This window comes from Asparagus officinalis, chromosome 7 (genome assembly GCF_001876935.1).
Source record: "Asparagus officinalis chromosome 7, Aspof.V1, whole genome shotgun sequence".
Taxonomy (NCBI): Eukaryota; Viridiplantae; Streptophyta; class Magnoliopsida; order Asparagales; family Asparagaceae; genus Asparagus; species Asparagus officinalis.
The window spans coordinates 136479251-136505098 of NC_033800.1; the positions used below are offsets into that span (position 1 = coordinate 136479251).

At 38.2% G+C, this 25848-nt stretch overlaps 1 protein-coding gene across 2 annotated transcripts; it reads right to left on the reverse strand.

Annotated features, from left to right (window-relative positions):
* LOC109849467 (single-stranded DNA-binding protein, mitochondrial) lies at window positions 6291-25149 on the reverse strand. 2 transcript variants are annotated; one of them, XM_020419305.1, is made up of 8 exons: window positions 24956-25149; window positions 23375-23454; window positions 22880-23040; window positions 22545-22753; window positions 22316-22416; window positions 6904-6963; window positions 6727-6758; window positions 6291-6680 (listed from the first exon to the last, which is right to left on the reverse strand). In XM_020419305.1, exons 2-7 carry the CDS (start codon window positions 23439-23441, stop codon window positions 6742-6744), a joined length of 615 nt encoding a protein of 204 aa, XP_020274894.1. In that variant the 5' UTR covers window positions 23442-23454; window positions 24956-25149; the 3' UTR covers window positions 6291-6680; window positions 6727-6741. The 2 variants fall into 2 exon arrangements, with proteins under 2 accessions (XP_020274894.1, XP_020274893.1); XM_020419304.1 differs by having other exon boundaries at window positions 6291-6758; window positions 24956-25147.

The window sequence follows — 25848 nt, forward strand, 5'->3', positions numbered from 1 at the left end:
TTTCAGCATGTTCTATTCGATACTGTTAGGAGAAGAACCCGACTCGGTATTGTTAAAAAAAAGAGGGGAAGCAGAACAAGTCAAGATGATATGGATCACCCTTTCTTCTTGCGCCAAAGATCTTACCATTTCCGAAGGAACTGGAGCTACATTTCTTTTCAATTTCCATTCCAGAGTTCCTATGTATTTCCACGCCATTTCATTTTTCGAGGTCTCAAAAAAAAAAAAATGAAATGGACAAATTCCTTTTCTTAGGAACACATACAAGAAAAAGGATAATGGTAACCCCACCATTAACTACTTCATTCAACCTGCTCTAATAGGCAAGTCCTATATCCTAAAATTAATTCATCAAGTTGATGATAAAATTCATGGATGTTCGAGTGGACATTATGCACTTGTTACACAACAACCCCTTAGGGGAAGGGCCAAGCAGGGGGGCCAACGAGTAGGAGAAATGGAAGTTTGGGCTCTAGAGGGATTTGGTGTTGCTCATATTTTACAAGAGATGCTTACTTATAAATCTGATCATATTAGAGCTCGTCAAGAATTACTTGGTGCTACGATCATTGGAGGAATAGTACCTAACCCTGAGGATGCTCCAGAATCTTTTCGACTGCTCGTTCGAGAACTACGATCTTTGGCTCTAGAACTGAATCATTTCCTTGTATCTGAGAAGAACTTTCAGATTAATAGGAATGAAGTTTGATCTGAATGAATCACAATTTCTATTCTATGATCGACTAGTATAAACATCAACAACTTCGAATTGGACCAGTGTCTCCTCAACAAATAAAGGTTTGGGCCAACAAAATCCTATCCAATGGAGAGATAGTTGGAGAGGTGACAAAACCCTATACTTTTCATTATAAAACCAATAAACCGGAAAAGGAGAGGTGACAAAACCCTATACTTTTCATTATAAAACCAATAAACCGGAAAAAGATGGATTGTTTTGTACATATAGGGATTATCACAAATTTAAAGGGGGCTTTCTGATTATCCCTAAACCTAAGAGGGTATGATATTTTAAAAGTTAAGGGGGTTTTCTGATAATTGTTCAAAGTTAAGGGGGGTTTTATGATATTTAGCATATATAATATTAGCATTATATAGTTCATATGATGTTGTGACTTTATGTAGGCTATCCAATTGGGACTGCAGCCCGGACCCGAGAAAAGCCTTAAAATCAGTCCAAACTGGGCTCTAGGCCCGGGTCCGTGTAGGTTTGGCGAAGCCTAATCAGAGCCCGGCCCCGCCCGAGTTCCATAGTGCCGGGTCAAAATATCCGGGTCCGAAATGGCCCGGACCCGGAGCAATCTAAGGAACCGATAACGACTCCCTAGTTAGTCGTTGGACCGGACTAAGCTAAGAAGTCAGGGCCCAGCCTAGATTTGGACTCCGTCCAATGACTAAAAAATAGCCGTTGGACCGGGCAGCTCGGACCTAGCCCGGTACAACGGTTAGTTTTCTAGCCATTGGACCAGGTTTCTCCCAACCCGGCCCAGATCAGGCAGGGTAAATAGCCTATAACTACTATTTTTGGTCAAATAACCAAAATACCCTCAAAACAGTCATAAACAGCCAAAATTTGAGAGTATTTTGGTAATTGGGCTAGGGGTTGCCTCTATAAATAGAGAGGGTTTTGATTTATTTTTCTCATCCAAAACTCATCTACTTCTCTCTATACTCTTTTATTCTCTGTAATACAGTGTATACTCTCTTGTTCTCCTCTTATACTTTCTAATACTCTCTAATTCCAATGGCTTCCTCCTCCGACTATGAAGGGAAAAATCCAACTCTGCAAATGAGTCATACAGCTGCTCCTACTACTAATGTTGGTGTCAAATCTCACGATGATCCAACCTCTAGAGCTTATAAAAGGCCTAGATCCACTGTGTGAAATCTCTTTGAGAAGATAGAATTTACCAGGGATCAACACGGCAAACTTCTCACCCAAAAGGCCAAATGTGCGTCATACGGCAATATCTTTGAAGCTCATTATAAGAGTAGCACTAACCACCTCATATGCCATTTAGAAAAATACAATAGAGGGCAAGCAATGTCCCAAGGCGACATCCGTCAATCTCTACTCTCTCAATTATCTTCATTCCGTAGTCTCGGTTGATAGAACTATGACGCAATTAAAGTTGAGAATGCGTCATCAGGTTTATTATTCTTAAAAATCTTCCTTTTAAATTAGTAGAACATGATGAATTTGAGGATATGATTAGAGATGGTTTTTATCCCATGCTTCGAAAATTTTCTCGTTGATCTTGCTAATGTGAAATTTTGAAATATTATCACGAGGAAAAATTAAAAAATAATTTCTTATTTTCAATGCTTAAACTGTAAATTTTCTCTAACTTTTGATATTTGGACATCTTGAGTACAAACTGGTTATTCATGTATCACAGCACACTGAATTGATGATACTGGGCAAATGTTTAAGAGAGTTATTTTTTTTCTTTTGAAGATTCACACACTGGTATAAATATTACAAATTTAATAATGGAAGAACTTTTAAAATTAGAAATTTATGAATAAACATTTTCTCTTTCATTAGATAATGCAAGTAATAAGAATGTAGTTGTAGATCATATCAAATCATTTTTGTTATTACCATGGCAGGGTTTTCATATTAGGTGCATGTTTCATATTTTAAATTTAATTGTTCAAAGTGCATTTAATGAAATTAAACTAATGATAGAAAAAGTTAGGGTTATAGCTTATGCTCATAATACTTCTGAACAAAAACTTAGAAGATGGAAACAATTGTATAGAAGAAAAAATATAAAATCTAAGTTAATTCTAAAGATGTTGCCCACAAGTATAATTCCACCTATGCAATGTTAAATGTAGCAATGTAGTGTAAAGAATTTATAAATAATATTGTTGTTTTCTACACTTCTAGTCCTAACTCTGGTAATATGTATGGCATAACTGATGATGAGTGGGTAATTATAGGTTTTGTAAAAGAGATGCTACAAGTTTTTTATGAATGTTATTATTTAGTTGTTATTATCCAACTACTCAAGCTACTTTACAAGTTTTAAATATTCAAACTTTTTTAAAAAACTTATTGTATGGATAATTATTTTTCAAAGAGAATATTTGAAATGAAAAGCAAATTTAATAAGTATTTCAGATCTATCCCTATTATTTTTTGTTTGAGGATTCTTATTGATTCATGCTTAAAGGATATTAGCCTCCAAAGTTTGTTGAATTTTTTGTATGAGAATATGGTAATAGAAACTGATAGCGGTCATACTATTACAGCTCTTAATCATCATAACATTATTAAGTATTGTTTTCAAAGATTATTCAATGAGTTTGTAGGTAAATATGGTATAAGCACACCTCAACCTACAAGTTCTACAAGTTTTAGATGGGGGCAAAGGTAAGTTTTTTGACAGGCAATCGAGAATAGAGAGACTAACATGTATGGATAGTAGTCGTGGATCAATATCATCAACAAGGAAAATTTCTAAAATTGAACAATATTTAGCTGCATCTTTAGTTAAACCTCAAAATAATGATGATTCTGATATTCTGCAATAGTGGAAAGTATATGGAACAGTTTCATATATTATACTTTCCATCTTGGCTTGTGACTTACTAAAAGTGCATATTTCTACCGTAGCTTCAAAATCGGCCTTCAGCACATCAGGTTGTTTGATTGAGTCCATTGAACATTGTTGGATCCATCTACTGTATAAGCGGTAATATGCCTACAAATTTGGTGGAGGTACGAGAAGAAAACTCAAAGCATCGATGAGATTGGTAGTATTGAAGATAGACTGAATGAGTTGACGATATGAAATATAATGTAGAAAGTGTCATGCCATAGAAATAAGCAAGTGTTAGTCAAATTCAACTAATTGACACGTGTCTCAAGCAGACTACACACCAACTCGACCCAGACACACCGACTTCTCGTCTCCCTCGAAGGCTGAGATGAAAGGTGTTCCTTCCCGTCTCCCTCGAGGGTCGAGACGAAAGGTGTCACTTCTCGGCCCTTTCGCATAGCCGAGACAAAAGGCGGTCATTCTCGAACCCCGATCATTCTCGAACCCCTCACCGACAACCAATCACCATTATTAAATGCTCGGTTAGAGTCATCATTACATCCTCGCCTAAAGTCTTAAGGACTCATGAACCATGTCAGCGCCTTGAACCTTCTGTCATTGTCACATTAATCACAAGGGTGACTCGGACCCCTAATGTCGACATATGTAAACGTATCAGTTGACTAAGCCAATTGCATGGACCCAACCAAGATTATATAACTACCATCATCAACTCAGCATAAATACGCACATCATCTACTGACCAAATGTACGCAATTTCTGTACACTTGTAGAGAACTATATCAGTTTCTTTCTCCCCTTCGGATCATAACTAACTTGATCATCGGATGAATAATCGGAGAACCCAACTCTGGTCCCCCAACGCGTTGCATATATGTAGGACTCTCTTTTTATCAGGAGTTCAGTCATCAAAGGAGATCGAGGGACCCTATGCTCTTCAAAATCAATCCTAAATCCTACTGCTAAGTATCTAACATCAACAGAAAGTTATTTGTAATTTGTAATTTTTATTTTTTAACAGTAAATTAATGATAAGTTATTTTGGAAAGAGATGCCAATGATTGTAGTATATATGAGTAGGTGCTAACCTAATTCGGATATACTTAGCTACTGGGATGCGATAATTTCCAACAAAAAAAGTTATAATTGTTAGTAATTAATAATAAAGAATTTATTTTTTATTGATTTAATTTATATGAACTTTGAAAATTGTAGAATTATAAATAATTAATAATGAGATAGAATTTTTGTCAAAATTTCACATATTTTAGTTACCCCTAAAATTCCGTATTTTTTTGCAAAAAAATCTAATTTTTTAGCAATTTTTTTGGAAATTTTTTTTAATAAAACAAAAAAATCAGGGCCGCCTCGATGGCTAGCCCTGTTTAGTCCAAACCCGAACCCGCATCCAGATCCAGGCAGGGCATTTTGCCCGGCCTAGACCTGAAAATCCAGGCTAGGCCAGGCTGTGTGGACAAGCCTAACTTTATGCACCCAGGTCTTCCTCAAGTTTTGCAGGAAGTTAACTTGCAGGGAGTAAGAAAAAAAATAAAAAACAGAAAAATAAAATAAAAAAAGACACCTGATTTGAAGTTGAAGGTAACAAAATAATTAAAAATTATGTTCTCTCGCTCCTCTCTCTTCACTTTCCATCGACTTTCAACATAAATTAGAGAAAGTGAAAGGGGTTAAAATACTGATGTGGCATCTATCACTTTCTATTTACTTTCCAATCACTTCCCAAGTGCTAAACGAGAAAAAAAAATGAAAAGTGAAGCCATTTTGCAATTTTAAGTCTATTTTCCATTTATTTTTTGGTTGCCAAACATGTCTAGCTATTTTACACTAAAGATAACCCATTTCATCACCTTCATATATATAAATTAATGAAATTTTGCATTCAACTCTAGCAAGATCAATCTTTGTTTAACAATATTCACAACCGAAACAAACGCTACAACAATTATATGGTGTACTCTAGTAGGAAGAAGAAGAGAGCATTAATTTATCAATACTTGGGGGGGCTAAACTGCACTTATATACCCTATTGTTTGACATACGTTTCACTTATGTACGCCAGCCTGTATTTGGTAGCAAAAAAGATAACCCTAATGTTTTTTAAACTTGTACTTAAATACCCTCAAGTTTGCATTACTGAGGGTATTTTTGTGCAAGTTTTAAATATTTTGGGGCATTTAAGTGTCGGATTTAAATACTTTAAGATATTTAAGTGACAAATTTAAAAACTTTAGTGTATATACGTGCTAAAAAAATAAATCAGGGTATATAAATGCAAGTATAAAAAAAAACTTAACAAATACAAATGGGGTATATAAGTGAAAAGTAGATAAAAAAAATAGGATACATAAGTGCTACGTAGCCTTACTTGGGCACAGAGGAATACAATATGATGACTTTTAATAATATTTTACCCACTCTCCGTTATAAGCTAACGAAGTAAAAGTACACCACAAAGCTTTGGGGTATTTTTTGAGAAAAAGCTCAATATATCAAAATCAAAAACGATAAAATTTAAACATATTAAAATGCAAATAACCCTTAATTTTTCATCGAAATAAATCCCCCCCCCCCCCCCCCCCCACCACCAAAAAAAACCCAAACGAAAGAGAAACGCCCCCTAATCGGATCACTACATCCATACGCATTCCGCATATTTCTCTTTAATACCAACATGCAATGAGCTAGAAATCCCAAGATCTGAACCACTTTTATTGGAAGAAACCAGTCATATGTAAGGCTATTTTGCCATCAACAATCTCACCTACACTCGTACCTTTCCGTCAACCACCACCAATTGTTTGTTGAACCACGATCCATTTCCATAATCCACCGAGTCAATCTTTCTCACTAAAGAAGTCAATGCTAACAAAAGTGATGGATATTGGTAAAAGAAAGAAAATACCTGACTCCAAATCGACTCAAATTCATCGACAGGCTCAACCAATTGTTCATAGGATGCCCGATTTCACATTGCTAATCCCTCTAACTCAAATTTCTGATCCTCCACAATCGACTATTGAAGCAACAAGATACATTACAAAAGGATTAAGGATACATGGAAGAGTGTCAGAAATCAAAATTTCACAAGTTCTTGAAATATGTCCAGGAACTTATAACCTATACTGGGATCTCAGAATAATCCATCCCCTGCCATCAAATATAAGGAATATGTTGTCACAAGATTGAAGAAAAAAATAATGCAAATTAAGAAATACCTTGGGACATCTTGAGAACTAAGATAAAAAGGATTTAGCTGAAACAAAGATAGAACTGATGTAAAATAAAAACTCACGCAGTTCATCCAAGGAAATATTAGAAGCGCTATCACCAGATTTGATTAGTCGAACCTTGCCTACAGTGAGAAAGAAAATGTGATATAGATTTTGAATCAAGAAATCCATTTCATTCATCTGTAAGTATAGAATAAAACTCACTACTAATACAAGAAACTACAATTGAAGTAGTAGAAAATTGCTAGCATAACTTATTCTTGCTAGGGACAAAAACTACCTAAGCCAACATAGTGATAAGAAGAGAAAAGGCTTGGGCCACCAGTGAAGAATGAGATCAAACAATTGGAGGGAGCTCCTCCCTAGAATTAAGATATAGCAGGGAGGTGAAACAGATATTTTCCAGATAATTCAAATAAAACCTAATGGAATTTTCTTTCATTATGCCGCTTCCTTTCCATATGTTTTCCATCTACACAAGTGCTATACTTCACGAGGGCATTGTTATCCCTCTATCTATTAAGTTCCTCGAGTTGCAAAACATAGCATGCACAAAGATCCAGGCTCAGCTGCAGTTTTCAACCCTTGGAATTATGTGTGCATGCAACGATATATTCTTGTATTATTGTGTGCTGCAAAATAGTATGAAGCAAAGCATTAGCAAATACTAAACATGATTGGTTGAGGACACTTCGGTGAAGAGTTTTTCACGACATCCTTGTAGGCGTCAAAAATTGCCTATGGATTATCATACATAGCTCAAGGTGAAGAAGGCGATAAACGTCATCATCTGGGTTATAGAAGATCATCCAAACCCAAAGATCAACTAAGGGATGCACAAGAAGCGCATCATACAAGTTTCGGGGCACAAAACAGGTCTCAGAAGCTATGATAAGACTCATAGTTTCCGAGACAACTACAACTGTCTCGGAAGCTATGAAGGTAAATCATAGTTTCCGAGACACATGTAACTGTCTCGGAAACTATAGTGGACTTGGTGACGGTTTTCTCGAGTTTTGGGCGATCCACGTGGCTTCATAACTGCTGGGGACCATCCATAATTGTGAGGGAGACGTTACAAGCGAAAATCACGCCAATAACTGCTGAAATAATGACATTAAAACGTAGTGGGAACAGTTACAAAATGAATAGGAACGAAACATATTTCCGAGACAGTCGCGACTATCTCGGAAATAGGGATTTTGTCGACTTGTTTTGTTTCAACTTCAGACTTCAGTTACGTCTCCTATGAGCTATAAATACCCCCTAAGACCACTATTGACGAGGACAGAGCATACCAAGGCAGAGAGAGTAGAGACTTAAGCAATTTGATGAATTTTGAGCAAGAGAGAGAGTCTTCTTTGTTTTTAAGAAGAGTGTTTTATCTTACTTTGTTGAGATATTCACTTTTGTCCTTGTTTCTAAAACGAAACATCGACCTTAAGCCTTCTTCACGATTCAACTTGGATAGGTGATTCGATCGTCCACGGGCTAATGCACCCCCGGCACAGGCAAAGATCTCACGTAAGCAGCGAACGATAAATATTCATGCGTGTGTTTCTAGGTTTGTTTGTAACGAAAAGTCTTATAAAAAAAGATTTATTTCTCAGAATTCATTGTATTTGATAAACGAGTTGTAATGAATTCAATAAATAAACTAATTTCCGACGCAAACACGCTGGCGACCATAGTGGGAGCTGACGGTCTCACTGCCAAGACCGTCATGTCGCAACCGATCAAGATCCCAATTGATTCAATGGTTGAGTACAATTTCGACCAAACTAAGTTCGAGGAATCTCTCTCCTCGTCTTCATCAAAATCTTCCTCTCCCCGCAAGTGCAGGAGGATCTCACCATTGAAGAAGGCTTACACGCCAAAGAAGGCTCAAGGTGAAGACTCTCGCCTAATTGTTGCTGAGGCCTCCTGATGCGAAACGTGGGAGGGGGTCCATCGAAATCAGCGATCTAAATCAAACAATGCACCGTTTCGCCAAAATTCATGATCTTAGGCAGGAAATTTAATCTAAAACAGTTAATGTGACAAATGGATTTTAACAAGATTTGCAACGATAGTCATAAACAATCCCAATCTCGAATAATTTAATCGCAATATCAATTATCATTTTCGCAAGTTCTAAGATCAATATCAAGTTTAAGCAGTCACATGTTCAGATACTCTTAACTCACAATTATAATGTACGCAGTGAATATAAGACAAGAGTTTAGAGACGTATTATTCATGCAATTAACTAACAAAATGAAATCAACAGAAAAATAAGGGACGAAAGAAAACGAAACATTCGTCGGTCTGAACAGACTCGACGTGAGAGAAATCAACAGAAAAATAAGGGACGAAAGAAAACGAAACATTCGTCGGTCTGAACAGACTCGACGTGAGAAACCTCTAGAGGTGGTGCGACGACAACGGTGAACTAACGGCGATGATGAGGCGAAGATCCGATGACGACGAGTGCGACAGTGTTGAACTGATGACGACGCGGCGAAGGGATGAGGGCGGTGCGATGTCCCACGGGTAGTTGTCGGGTCGATGCAGGTGGCGGGCGTCGGGACGAGGCCGACAGCGATGTCAAGACGAAATAAACGGCGGTTCGAAGAGTGGAGGACGGAGGGAAATCAACGACTGTTGAGGTGGTTCTGACGGCTTACGGAGGCGGGAACAACGGCTACTCGAAGGTAAGGAAAGCAAGGAGAGATCGACAGCTTGTGGAAGAGAAGGGGTGGGGGCAGCGAGGCTGTGAGATGAACAGATGAACGGGAGAAGATAGAGGTTTGACGGCTAGAAGAAGAGGAACATGTATTAGCCTAGGGTTTCACACCCGAGGCTTAGGTTTCACACCAAAATTAAGCCAACTCAAATTTCATTTTAATTTTTAACAATTCATCGATTTTCAGTAGTCTCATACAACCTTATTTATAAAAAAACTACGTGCACATAACGTGCAATAAAAATAGAAACAAACAACAATCCCTCAAATCACTCATCTAAAATTAAACTAAATTTTAAAACTCAAATTTTAAATTTTAAATTTTAAATTTTAAATTTTAAATTTCAAAATTCAAATTTTAAATTTCAATTTTTAAATTTCAATTTTTAAATTTCAAAATTCAAAATTTAAAAATATATCAACTAATCAAATATTGCCATTTTTTGTCCTCATTATTCTCCCCGGGTGGGAGAAAACTCGACTCCGTCGAGTTAGCTGCAGAAACTTGTCATCTTCAACATACTCTGTATGCATCTTAATCTGCTGTCAGTTATTTTTTTGCACCTCAAATCATTAGCTAGATTGCATTGTAAATTCACCATCTAAAATATTATCAAAATTGACTGTTGTATGGATGAATATATATAAGTGGAGTAAAGTGAAAGAACTCTCATAAATAATAGGTTAGGATCAAGCTTATATCAGTGGACTACCAATAACATTATGAACTGTTTAATCACTTAATATTGAAAATAGAACTATGACCAAATCAATAAATGTTGCCATTAATTAGTTCAAGAGTTAGAAAAGCTCATAAATATCATGTCAAATGTTAAACAACTATAAATAAACTGTATTGGACAAGTCCGAAGCATCTAAAATATTAGCATTAATAGTTTTAAATTAGGTCCTGACTCAATATCATATATTTCAGTTAGCAATGTATTTATTCAAATTAGATCACTGATTCCCCAATATATAATCAATACAAAATAAAAAAAATGATGTAAATCAACTCAAATGATTATGATGAAATGCGGACTCAAACAATGTGATCAATAGCAGATGTAACTCAACGAAGTGTCTAAAATGCATGACGTCCTCTATCAAATGGAATAATTAGGTGTTCCTTCATTAATAATATGCATAACAAATTTCCTATTTTTGCAGTGATAATAAGGAACGTGCAAACACATGCATGATGGATGAGTGTTTTTGCGTGTTTTAACATGAGAGAGAATGAAAACACTCGTGCTCAAACTTATATCCCTAATTACTATATATTCCCAAAAATAGTCAGTGTATGTGTGAGTGACTATCGGAACAATGCATGAGGGTGTGACATCTAATATGGTAGCTATCTCACGATGCTCAATTTGGGATTCAACTTCCATACAAATATCTGAGTGACTCACTTTAGGAACCAAATCAGGAACGTGTTGGGTGTCATGTTGGTCCAAGAGGACTTCGTGGGGAATATCAACAACGTTTTCAATCACTGAAGTGAATTCAGGAGCTGGAGTTTCAATTTCAGGAACAGCTTCAAGGACAACATCAGTGAACTCCGTGATCAAAGGGGTAGCTTGAGGAATAGTTAGAGTGTTGTCATTGCATGAAAAATCAATTAACTTCACAATTGCAGGAGTAGTTTCAGAATGAACGGAAGTGCATGGTTCTTCAATTATACTATCCTGGATTTTCTTGTCAGAGTTAGATTCTGTCAGATCTACAGCCTGGTTAACAGTTTCCTTAATAATAGATTTTGATTCCGTTATAGGTGGCTTATTAATTCTAACTCTGAACGGAGTTGTACAGACGGAAGCAACGTGCACATATCATTGACAATTGTAACACTGCATTATTGGGCTAAGTTTGGAGAGAGATCTCTCTGACTTCTGACCCTTGGGATCGACTCTAGACTGGGAAGAACTAGGGTTAGATCGACTCAGAGGTTGACTATATGTATTGGCACGGGAAGACTGGGAGGGATGAGTTTGAAAATTCTGAGCCCTATGAGATTGATGGAATTTGGTTTCATCTAAATCTTGACCTAAGGCGTAAGCTCTCTCAAGGGTGTTTACTCTTCTAGCAAAAAATTCGGCTTGGAGGTCGGTTCTTAATCCAGCTCTAAATTTTGATAAGACTTTCATCGGTGCCTCTGATTCAATGGTGCTGCATCGAGTAAACAATTCATCAAATTGAGCAACGTACTCTTTTACAGATTTGACTCCCTGAGTAAGACAATGCTACTTATCTAGCAATCTATAAATAAACGATGGCGGAAGATATTTCCGTTTTAGTTCATCGACCATTTCTCGCCAAGTAAAAATTGGTAATTCACCTCTAATATGCCTTATCATTTCAAAGTTGGACCAATATTGACAGGCGGGTCCAATGAGCTTCATTGTGGCAAACTTGACTTTCTGGGATTCCGTCAGGGCGTACCAATCAAAGTAACGATACATGCTCTTCAGCCAGTCAAAAAAAGTTTGTGGATCGAGCTTACCATCAAAGGTTAGTGGATCAAGCACAAGTTGAGACGGGGGTCGATGAACAATGTACTCATGATATTGAGGTGGGTATCCATAGCCTTGACCTCGTGGCGGAGTTGTAACCCGTATTTCTTCTAACCTAGCACGTCTCTCGTTGGTGTTATTCAGGGTCTCGTGGGTAGCTCTGCTCTCATGTGTTAAGTTACTTATTTGTCCATTTAACTTAGTGGTTTGCTTAAGTAGTTCGGAGAATTCGGGATTTATACTGCCTGACATGCTTGACTCACTAGTTGACTTACTTGACTCTCCTAAATTGATAGGATAAATCTGTGCGAGTGGGAATGCACTAACAACTAGATGAGATGAATGGTGTGCACAAACAGCTAAATGAGATGAATAAGATTTTTTTTAATTTCAAATAAAAGACTCAACTAATCTAAAAAATAAAAATAAAAATTTCCTACCCTAGAACCATGCTCTGATACCAAAAATGATGCGAAACGGGAGAGGGGGTCCATCGGAATCAGCGATCTAAATCAAACAACGCACTGTTTCGCCAAAATTCATGATCTTAGGCAGGAAATTTAATCTAAAACAGTTAATGTGCAAATGGATTTTAACAAGATTTGCAACGATAGTCATAAACAATCCCAATCTTGAATAATTTAATCGCAATATCAATTATCATTTTCGCAAGTTCTAAGATCAATATCAAGTTTAAGTATCAATTATCATTTTCGCAAGTTCTAAGATCAATATCAAGTTTAAGCAGTCACATGTTCAGATACTCTTAACTCACAATTATAATGTACGCAGCTAAGATCAATATCAAGTTTAAGCAGTCACATGTTCAGATACTCTTAACTCACAATTATAATGTACGCAATGAATATAAGACAAGAGTTTAGAGACGTATTATTCATGCAATTAACTAACAAAATGAAATCAACAGAAAAATAAGGGACGAAAGAAAAGAAAACATTCGTCGGTCTGAACAGACTCGACGTGAGACCTCTGGAGGTGGTGCGACGACAACGGTGAACTGAACGGTGATGATGAGGCGGAGATCCGATAACGACGAGTGCGACAGTGTTGAACTGATGACGACGCGACGACGGGATGAGGGCGGTGCGATGTCTCATGGGTAGTCGTCGAGTCAATGCAGGTGGCGGGCGTCGGGACGAGGCCGGCAGCGACGTCAAGATGAAATAAACGGCGGCTCAAAGATGAGTGGAGGACGGAGGGAAATCAACGACTGTTGAGATGGTTTTGACGGCTTACGGAGGCGGGAACAACGGCTGCTCGAAGGTAAGGAGAGCAGGGAGAGATCGACAGCTTGTGGAAGAGAAGGGGTGGGGACAGCGAGGTTGTGAGATGAACAGTTGAACGAGAGAAGATAGAGATTTGATGGCTAGAAGAAGAGGAACATGTATTGGCCTAGGGTTTCACACCCGAGGCCTAGGTTTCACACCCAAATTAAGCCAACTCAAATTTTATTTCAATTTTCAACAATTCATTGATTTTCAGTAGTCTCATACAACCTTATTTATAAAAAAAAACTACGTGCACATATCGTACAATAAAAATAGAAACAAACAACAATCCCTCAAATCACTCAACCAAAATTAAACTAAATTTTAAAATTCAAATTTTAAATTTTAAATTTCAAAATTCAAAAATATATGAACTAATCAAATATTGTCATTTCTTGTCCTCATTACCTCCTCTCGCAACATTATCCCGACGACCCTCAAAACCGAAAGCTCTGCTCACGATAATTCCTCCCCAGTTAAGGAGTCGTTTGATCGAAGTTCGCCAACTCTGACGAAGAGGGCTCGTCAAAAGCAACGCCAACGTCTTGTTCGTTAGCTTGCTAAGGCCTTAGAACAGGTCGATGGGGTTCAATACTACGTGAAGTTGGAGTTTAGGATGCGTCGTGCAACTGAATCACGTCAACATCAAGTTTCTGACACATCCTCCAAGTCATTGACCGAATAGTGGGTTCTCGTCAAGAGGACTCGTTTGACGAGGGAAGAGCGCATCAAAAAACATCGTACACGTGTCGCACACACTCACGCTCTTATGAAGGAGGAGATGGCCAAAGAACCACCAAAGTCCTGCAAAGTTTGGACTTCCCTCTGTCTCGCCTAAACAGGAACTCCCGCGGCCGCTCTTCGCCTCCGTCGACGTCCGTTCCAGGTCCAGCCTCCACAGTTGCTCCAACCTTGCATCCAGTAAAGCTTCGGGTCAGCCCTGACCTCTCCAAGATCAAAATCACGGTTGCAAATCGCTTTGGTCCTCGACACGTAGATTGAGGCAAAGCACCGATGAGAGAGCGCTTGAACCTGATGATCAAAACCCAAGTAGCCTCTCAGACTGGGAGTCGTGCACAGTCTCACATCAAGCCAACTGCTGCGCAAGAGTGTCCCGCCGCCTCCAAACAAACCGGGATACCTCAGTGTACTTGTTCGTGCGCCATGCACAGGAGAATTCCCGTCACCGCTCGACTGGGGGGGTGTGTCGAAGTCCAGGAGCCCGTTAATACTCCACACTCGCAAGGGGGTGGTTCTAAACACGTGACTCCAAAGAATGCCAACAAGGCTTTACATTCCCAGAAGAAGACGTGTCCGTCAAAATACAGCGTTATACCTGGGAGGTCACACCAACAGACAACATGGTGCTCCGGCAATCATATCAATGAGTTGTACTATCAAGCTGGGGGTGTAAACAAATCTCGAAAAAGGATTGTCCGAGAAATGAGCTCTCATTGTTCCTGTGAGCAACTCATTAGAGCGGTATTGTCGGAATGTGATTGCTCCAAGAGAGAAACCATCCCGCAAAGAGTCTTGGTGTTCCAGAGACTTTCCACCGAAACGTTGAAGCCAAAGCCAAGACGCTTCCGTAAGAGAAGATCAGCTGTCCAAAATGACGACTTCCCTGAAGTCATCATCAACATAGCTGATAAAGGAAAGTCTAAACGACATTCTAAGTGACTCAAATCCCGACTTTTCCCGGGAGGAAAAGTCAATCCAAGAATTGCTCAACGAATGTCTCGACTCCAGTTAGGAGCTATCAGACGCAGAGATTATAGAAGAATGCATGAAGGGTTGTCATCAGATAAGGAGCTCTCCGATACTTGTTCCGCAGTCGCCTCCGACGATACGATGTCCAATGTAAGACAGGCTAAGGAGACATTCACCATCACACCTGACCAATTAGCTCAGATGCTACAAGAAGCTCTGGCTAAGCAACAAGAAGAAATCAGAGCTGAGATGAGAATGGAGATGGAGTTGACTATGTAACAGATGAGAGAATTGCAGACTCAGCAATCTCATCAACAACCTGAGCCTAGTCAACGAGCTGAGTCTAGCCGGCGCAATGCCACGCATGTTCAAACAAATACAGTCGATAGTGACTCAGAGGTGGATGAACATATCTTTGCCGACATATCACCCAACAACAATAACACTGAGAGTGGTCCAATCGAGCCTCCTCAGCATCCCCCGAAGAAAAATACGGGTAAAGACAAGAAAATGAAAGAGCTCGAAAGCAAAATTAATGCTTTGGTGTTGACTCAAGAAGTGAAGAGGACTGGCATTCTGTGTCAATATCCAAGAGAGTAAGATTCAATCCTGTACCCGATGAAATTCAATCTAATTAACTTCACGCCGTTTGACAAGAAAGGTTCACCCACTCAACACCTAATTTATTTCAAGTCCCGCCTGGGAGTGATCTCCGGGAATGAACCCCTGATGATTCGGTCATTTGTGGGCACCCTTCGTGGGACGGTCTTCGATTGGTATCGACGTCTCAAGTCGGGAAGCATCAACTGCTGGGACGATATGGAAAGCTCGTTCCTCAACAATTTCTTCGACGATGACACTGAAGTGTCGATCGGAACTCTTCTGGATGAGAAGCAGCAGGACGGTGAGTCAGTTGGCAGCTTTGTCAAACGCTTCTGTAACAAGACAATGAATTGCAGGGATCCTGTCACGGAGTTCATCTTGCAGACATGCCACAACAATCTCTCCATTAATGTCTTGAAAGCCCTGAGGATCGTGCCATCCAAAACATGGAAGGAGTTAAAACTACGCGGTGAACATGTCGAACGCTACCCAAAAGAAAGAAGGCTGAGAGAAGCCAATCGACAGCACTTGCAACTGCTGTCGACTTTAATCAAATATTACAGCAACAATCGCGACAACAATCACTATAACAGTCGCCTCAAACACAACGGTACTCCTTCAAGGACGATGAGGTTCCAACCATCTTCAAGTATCTCCTGAACAACGGCAAAATTGAGCTGTAACCTATTAAAAATCAGGAAGAAGCCAACAATAGTTCAGACCCTAAATACTGTGTGTACCACAGGAGGGTTCTTCATCCCACTAAGACTTACTTCGCTTTTCAAAAACAGAATCCAAGCCTTGATTGACGCCGACATCATAACAACGAAACAAGCCAAATGAGAACGGTGTATACTCCGAAGAGTCTACGAGTATAAACTGTTTCTCCCATACTCCGAATAGTATACAAGTATAAACTGCTTCTCCCAAACTCTAAAGAGTATACGAGTATAAACTGTTTCTCCAAGACTCCGATAAGTATATGAGTATAAACTGCTTATCAACATACTCCAACGGGTATACGAGTATAAACTATTTTTCCAACCTCCAATGGGTATATGAGAATAAACTGCTTCTCTTATTTCCAACAATGAGAAGTTCCTGGAGAATATTACTCTTAATGTTCTTAAGGATAATCCGATAATATGACCGAATACAATTAGATTCAGGTTTGCCAAAGAGCTAGGGGTGAAATACCTCAATGCATTCCAATGAGAAGTTTCTGGAGAATACTATACATGGTATTCTTAAGGATAACGTAAAACCGATTATTCAATGTGAAAACCAATCATCAGAATAATTCATTCTTAATCATGACTAAGAACCTCTCACTGTGGCTATTTAATTATTTCCAAGATGATTAAAACCCTCCTACTGTGACTTTCGGAGCACTCTTTCGTTGAGATGAAATTCAACGACTGTATATGGTCAATCTTTCCTCACGAAACTCTCAGGGTGTAACTGTGAAGTGCTTAATGATTCACGATCTTCCACCACAAAATCCATCACTGATCAAATTAATTAACGGTGAGTCCACCAAAATTCTTCACGGTTAAATCCATTCAAACTCCCACTGTGTCTAAGCCTTTAAAACTCCCACTATTTAAATCCTGACACGACATCTAAAATTTCAATCTACTGATCCGTGGCAATTATCGAACCCCTCCGTGTCAGGATCTTATCACTTGACACCTAAAACCCCCAATGAGTATTTTGTACAAATTGACATTCTCACTGTTATTTGTACCCCGCTCCTACTACTCATTTGGTCAAACATTTAAACAGTTAGGACCAAAGCCAAAATCCCCTCTCGATTCTTTCCATGAACGAGAGGTCCACTTTCAAATTGAACAATCAAACATTTAAATAGTTAGTCTCAAATTCCCACTTAATCAAACATTTAAACAGTTAGGACCAAAGCCAAAATCCCCTCTTAATTTCTTCCATGAACGAGAGGTCTACTCAAATTGAACGATTAAACATTTAAACAGTTAGGATCGTCTCAAACTCCCACTTGGTCAAACCTTTAAACAGTTAGGGTCAAAATCAAAATCCCTTCTCGATTCCTTCCACGAACGAGAGGTCCACTCAAATTGAACGATCAAACCTTTAAACAGTTAAGGTCGTCTCAAATTCTCACTTGGTCAAACCTTTAAACAGTTAGAGCCAAAACCAAAATCCCCTCTCGATTCCTTCCATGTTTGAGAGGTCCACTCAAATTGAACGATCAAATATTTAAACAGTTAGGCTCGTCTCAAACTCTCACTTGGTCAAACCTTTAAAAAGTTAGGGTCAAAGCCAAAATATCTTCTAGATTCCTTCCATGAACGAGAGGTCCTTTCAAATTAAACGATCAAACATTTATACAATTAAACTCTTATTTGGTCTAATATTTAAATAGTTAGGGCCAAAGCTAAAATTCCTTCTCGATTCCTTCTACGAACGAGAGGTTCATTCAAATTGAACGATCAAACCTTTAAACAATTAGGATCGTCTCAAATTCCCGCTTGGTCAAATATTTAAAAAGTTAGGGCCGAAGTCGAAATTTCATCTCGATAAATGAAAAATTCATCTTCAGATTTGGATAACCAATCCTATAAAAGTTAGAATTATCCGGATCTTTTCGATTCTCGAAGTGGAGATTCTTCTCTTAATTTCACCTTCAGGATTCTCGAAGTGGAGATCCCGCTTTGAGTTTCTTTTGTAGCAGGAGATAGAATATAAAATTCTTTCTCTCTAGCATTGGGTTCGTCTTTGCGTCAAGAGAAGATCTGGAGATAGAATATAAGATTTTTCCTCTCCAATACCGGATTCGTCTTTGCCCCAAGAGAACACCTGGAGATAGAATATAAGATTCTTCCTCTCCAGCACCGGGTTCATCTTTACCCTAAGAGAAGACCTAGAGATAAAATATAAAATTCTTTCTCTCCAGCACCAGATTCGTCTTTGCCCCAAGAGAAGACAATCTAACCAAAATCCATGTCTTACACGCATGGGGGACATTATCTCGATCCCTAATTAGAGATAAACATACGCCTAACATGCGTTATCGTGTGGTGCGTTCCCATAAAAACGATAAAGTCTATGTATTTAATATCATAGCACGAAGTCTAAACAAATTCATTCTTTTAGCACAACGTTATATGTAGAACGGACTTAGACAATCTACATGCTAGCCCAACTCAAACGATAGTCAATAAAAACTCATCAAATCCGTTAATGGCTGAGGATTTGCCAAAAATCCTATAATGAACAGCTTGTAATGACGGATTCGCTCTTCTAACTCGGAGAGCTTCTCTTCATAAAGCTTGTACAGACCTCATCTTCAATCAGCTTTAATAGTCATTGACGCATCAGCTTCGTCAGTTGGTCTTGTAACTCGAGCGTCTGGGGTAGCTTCAGAGATAATAGTTGTATCAGCATCTACAGCTGGTCCTACAATCAAATCTCGCACAAAGAGCTCAACTTGGCGAGCCTCCGATGTATTCTCAGTTTGCTCTTCCCATACTGCGATGAGTATACGAGTATAAAGTGCATTTCTTTGAACCTCCGACGAGTACATGAGGTTAAACTGATTCCCAAAAACTCCAATGAGTACATGAGTATAAATTGATTCTCCCCGCTCCAACACCTTAAAAGCCTAAACTGTGTAGACTCTAGTTAACGTACGAGTATAAACTGTGTTTTGATCGCAATGAAGGTCGACGCCAGTCAACACGTCGATAACTTTGTCGAAACAAGGAGCAGATCAATTCCAAGACCAAGGATAATCCCTGGGAGTTCAATCATAATTCAGATACGAATTCCCAACCAAGATGATCAGTTCATCGTCGATTCAACAACACGAGCTAATTCACAAATCAACACAACAGCTTCAGTTTAAGATTTCGACAACGGTCAGACGATAAACACAGTACCGAAAAATTTTAGCTATTCGACAAAATACTGAATAGACTGAAAGCTGAAGAAGTCAAAGAATTGAAGGCTAGGCGTATCATATCCAAAGTATTTCAGCCTCCTCTATGAAAAAATGAGACTGGAACACTTTGGAGGGGGAATCTATATGCGTCAAAAATTGCCTATGGATTACCGTACATAGCTCAAGGTGAAGAAGGCGATAAACGTCATCATCTGGGTTACAGAAGATCCAAAGCCAAAGATCAACTAAGGGATGCACAAGAAGCGCATCATACAAGTTTCGGGGCACAAAACATGTCTCAGAAGCTATGAGAAGACTCATAGTTTCCGAGACAGCTGTAACTGTCTCGGAAGCTATGAAAGCAAATAATAGTTTTCGAGACACGTGTAACTGTCTTAAAAACTATAGTGGACTTAGTGACGATTTTCTCGAGTTTTGGGCAACCCATGTGGCTTCATAACTGCTGGGGACCATCCATAATCGTGGGGGATACGTTACAAACGAAAATCACGCCAATAACTGTTGAAATAATAGCATTAAAACGTAGTGGGAACAGTTACAAAATGGACAGGAACGAACCATGTTTCCGAGACAGCCGCGACTGTCTCGGAAATAAGGATTTTGTCGACTTATTTTGTTTCAACTCCAGACTTCAGTTACGTCTCCTATGAGCTATAAATACCCCCTAGGACCACTATTGATGAGGACAGAGCATACCAAGGAAGAGAGAGAGCAGAGACTTAAGCAATGTGATGAATTTTGAGCAAGAGAGAGTCTTCATTGTTTTCAAGAATCTCCAAGAGCCTTCGGCGTTTCCTCGAGATCTAAGTTTTGACTTGATCTTGAGAAGAGTGTTTTATCTTACCTTGTTAAGATATTCACTTTTGTCCTTGTTTCTAAAATGAAACATCGACCTTAAGCCTTCTTCACGATTCAACTTGGATCTGTGATTCGATCGTCCACGGGCTAACGCACCTTCGACACAGGCAAAGATCTCACGCAAGCAGCGAACGATAAACGTTCATGCGTGTGTTTCTACGAAGTTGTTTGTTTGTAATGAGAAGTCTTATAAAAAAATTGTTTCTCAGAATTCATTGTATTCGATAAACGAGTTGTAATGAGTTCAACAAATAAACTAATTTTCGACGCAAACAATCCTAAAAGAAAAAAGAATTAATTGGATATAAATTCTTAACAATCCACATAAGGATATTGTCCCCCACCCTCACCCCCACGGCCCCACCAGCAATATAGGTCCTCACCCATTAAAAGTTTGTATATCATAATTTTCATCCAGAAGGACAGCAACTCTCCCACAACTATGGTTAAGAGCTAACTGTGTTAAATGACTTTCGTGACATAATCCCTATCCACCGGATCTATTTTCATCTCTTTTTTGTTTTCAAATATGGCTCCATTATTGTAACTATTTCTTCACTAACCCATGCCATTATCATTTGTCCATTCCTAGTCTTCGTGTATCTTTGCATTGGTAAAGACTTTGATAAATCCTATAAATTGATGAAATAGTAAAATTATTATACATGGGTAACACATTGTGGATCAATGTTGGGCAATTAAGAAACAATGAGTGCAAAAATTGAGTGTAGCATGAATGATAATGTCACAATGGACTTGCGGACATACAATAATAGATAGAAATCATAGGACAACAGCGCACTAGTAGGAGGTCAGTTTTCTAATATTGAGGATAAAATAAGAGAAACAATTGCGATTGTTGATCATGTGCATTGAAGGACACAAAATGCGCCAATTAGAACAAGCAATAAGATTACATTTAATAAGGCAAGGTGGAGGAGAAGTAGATCTATGATAACCTGGTTGGAAGCAATAAAAGTAGCATACATAAATAGTTAACAGAGGAGATGGACCTTAATGCAATATAATGGAAAAATAGGATTCATGTAACTGACTCCAAAAATTGGGATAGAGGCGTTTTTGTTATTCTTATTATGTTGGCAAGGTTATTCATAGAAATTATATGCTTCACTTAGTTTATATATAAACTACGACAAGCTTACCATCTTGAAAAGATAGTAAATTATAGTAGACTATTCCACAAATTGGAATCTTATTTTCAAATATGCCAACAGATTCCAAATGAAAAATTCAAGTGACCTACCACCGTTTTTCCTTGCTTACCACAAATGTAAATTTCATATGCATACCACAGTTTTTTTCCTTGCTTTTTCTTCAATGGATTTGTTTTATCAGAACAAGACATGAAGATAGAAATACATCAGAAAATGGGATACTCCTCTGGGCCTTATAGGGACTGTAAATGCACAAAATTCAACTCCTTTATGAGATCTGAGATCATTGCAGGAAAGTTTACATAGACTAATAATTTGATTTTACTACTCCTTTGTCAAATGGAGCTATTATTTTTCATTCTCATCCTGAGATACAAGTCTCCCCATCATTTAAAAGATTTTGGCATTCTGAAATCATTCCTCTGATTATGTAGTTTAAACAAAAAGCTAACATGTTGAGCATTCCACTGTAGGATAACTTCGAAGAACATATACTCATCTGGTGTAGATATTAACCAGCATCATTAATTACGTTCTTCCCCTTAAATTCTATGTCTAAATGCAACTGACTATAAAGAATCCAGGAAGTAAAGAAAATGTAGTCATTTACAAGTAGCAACATGTTATATTGTGATAAAAAGGAATGCTCTTAACATACCATCACGACGCACACATATCTCAGGTACACTTTTAACTTGACCGGTGATGGCATCATTGTAGACTCTAGTTTCAATGTCCCCCTCAACAAACACAGAAGAGCTACAAAAGGCATGAAAAGGTCAGGGTAAGGAGAGAAATAAATTTGATTAAGTGAAAAGCATTAATATTGTTTGAATACTAATTTTTTCCCCAAAACAATGAGTGGTTGAGTAACACAGAGAAAATACTCTTTCATCAGTTGCTGAACAGAATATGCTCCAAGGTATTCATTATGTATAACAATTCGATGCCACTGAGCTGGTCTAGGCAAGTGTGCACCTCCAACGATTCGTTGGTCATACATACCGCCAGTTGCAATAGAGAAAATTGTCACTGTTTGCCCATTTCTCAAAATTTTCTGGACAGGAGACTGGCCAACTTTTCCACAGATGATTGCCTGTTCAGCGTCAAAGACACTCTAAGTACGAAATGCCTTCAAGAGAATGAAAAAGAAATGAACCGTAGCTGCAAATGACAAAGACAACATTTTTAACTTCACAAGATATGCAAATAACAAAAGTACCTTATGTACACCTCTGAAATTCCATCCCTTTTTGGGGTCTACGCCCTGAGGCTCTAATTCTTTCTTTCCAGTCGCAAAATCGTCATCCTCTATTTCGTTGTTTACATCAGATTCATCAAATGTTGTGGTGCTATACCATGATTGCAACACTCTGTTGAGCCCTATATGTACAAAAGATTCCAAGTTAAACATTCTAAACTTGTTTCTCGATTTCAAAATCCTTAGAGGACATCTGCCTCATAGTCGATACCGTTTAAAGGGAAATTGCTTAGGTAATAGTGATATTCCTAACATAAAAATAAATCATAAGAAGGCTAATTACAGCATTTTGATGCAAAACCCAACCAAAGTACTTTATTTACCCTTAAACATTAACAATTACGTAATCATATGCACATGAAAATGCCAAGCAAAGTCATAAAGTTTAGTTATAAAAAGAGTATGACAACTAGATATAAGCAAGACAAGTATCCAGAGATAAAAGTAATAGTTTACCAAGTGATCTAGACTGCAGTGAGATCCCTCTTATGCGTTTAAGAAATCCCCCTCTCAATGAATTCATATTAGGAACTGGCCTGCAAATAAGTCATATATGGTTATATTACACAATACACAATAACCAAAACTTCGTGGCAGATATTTCTGAGGAAAAGATTCATACCTACGGAGGAATACTCTATGTTAACAAATATTTACAGGTTATTTTCAAAAAAATTAACCCAAAAAATGTTCCATTGTCAACCTGATTGAGTTAATGCCCTGTTCATGATCACAAGAATTATCGGCAAGTTTCAGAGAAGAAAGCTATATAATTGGTAGCCTTCGTAGGAATTAAAAAAAGGTCAAAGCAAACTGAAATTTCTTTTACAAACAACAGGATATCAAGAATACTTCCAGAATATAGCTTAAGATCAAACCAACTACAGAGAAAATGAGTCCTACCTAACTTCCTAATAGGAAAGAAGCAAGAGAACTCACTCCTCAAGGTCGTGAAGTGAGCCAGCAGTAGAAGAACAGACAGGAGAAAATAAGAAAGAGGCCTACAGTTATTATGTATTGTGGAGTGGAGGTGATGGTCCTTCCAGTATAATCAAAACACAGAGGCACATGGCATTCTTGTGTTTTGTCTCTCCTTCGCTAAAAGGTTTTACGCATTAAACCCTAAAGGTTGTATCTTTATCCCCAACATTCATGTGTTAGTGGATCTGCGATTTGAGAAATTTTATTTGCAAATTTGTGTATTATATAATATGTACTTTGGATTAATTACAAGCCGAGGTATGGTCAGGTGTAATTACATCGGTGACCCTGGAGTTTGTGTACCTACAAGGGTAACCCTGAGGTTACTGATTGTATTTACACGGGTAACCCTACGAGTTGCTTGTTGTTCAGACTCCAAGGTCACCTCTGTAATTACAATTACAATCTAAGGGTCATTGCCGTAGATATACAGACTCCAAGATCATGTGTAGTTACATCATACCTTAGGATACTGACTTGTAACTAATCCATAGACCATTGAGTTTTATCAAATTCTCACGTATCAGATATGTCTTCGGATTTACTTTCCTCTCATATGATTCACATCAATGTTCAACTCAACAGGTATGAATATATATAGTTATGAAAACTACATCTTTGCATATGTATACCATATGCTTATGTTGCCAAGATACGGGTACAAGTACGGGTATGGGACACAGCAAATTTGTAAAAAGTAGGGTACGGGGACACGGCTGTATATATATAAAATAACTTTAGATCAATATTGAATTAAATATCTATTACATTTTCATATTTTTTGTTATGTAAAGTGGAGATTATAAATAAGAAACTACATAAAACACATTAACAATGAAACCTATAAAAAAACACTGAAAACAAACTTCAACCCCCAAATTTGTTCAGGAAAAGCCAAACCAACCCTAACTTTAAACACTTTATTAAGGAGAATATGTCCAGGAAAAACCCTAAAGCCAAACGAGCCCCAAATTTGCTCAGTTCATCTTCATCAGTTGCTCAAAGGAAAAAGGAGAAACAACAAAAACAAAACCCTAAAACCCCTAAAAATCAAACCTTTTCTTTGAGCAGAGACACTGATTTCGTCGTCGAGGCGCTGATTTCCTCGTCGAGGAGCTGATTTCCGTCGTCGAGGCGCTGCAATTCACCCGAGGCCTTGAGATCTATCTTCCGTCGTTGCTTCCATTGATGGGTTCTAACGTGGTAAGGCAAAATCGCTTCAAAGAGGAAAGGAGGACTGGGTATTTCAAGTGGGTTTGGGTTATTGGGCTCAAATAGCGTACCTGATTGGTCCGAATTTTCAAAATTTCAGGTTCGTAACTTTTCTTTTCCCTCACTCGTGAAATCGCCGTGTCCCAGCCGTTTGGGTATGGATCCGCACCCAAAACGTACCTGACATGGATACGGGACCAAAAAAGACGTGTCGGGGTATCACTGCCATATGCAGATACGAAAACAAAAATGTCATATCCAATAGAACATGGCCTTCGCAAAACCTAGTAATCCTTATTCCAGCATCACAGAAACACTGAATGTTTGCTACCAAGTGCTAGTTTAGGATTTCCGTCATCGAAAAATAAATAAATAAATAAAATATTCATTTTCCAACAAAATGGTGGACATACTAAACATTTGTACTGGAAACACAACTTCATTAAACATAAACTGATCGGAAATGAGAAAGTTCTAAAATTTCAACAACTCACAAGAGGAAATAGAGAGAACCCTAAACCCTAACCACTTTTATTGTTAGGGTTTATGGGTCGAAAACGAAAACCCTAGTTATGATATTGAGCTCAAATTTCAGGGGAAACGGCAAAATTATTTGCCATTGATCGAAGAGAGAGAGAAAGAGATAACTTGAGATTCGATAGGGATGCTCGGAGCTTTAAACAGCAACAGCCCTCTTTCGTGTAAATAAAGGTATAAGGAATTTCGCAAGACAATTC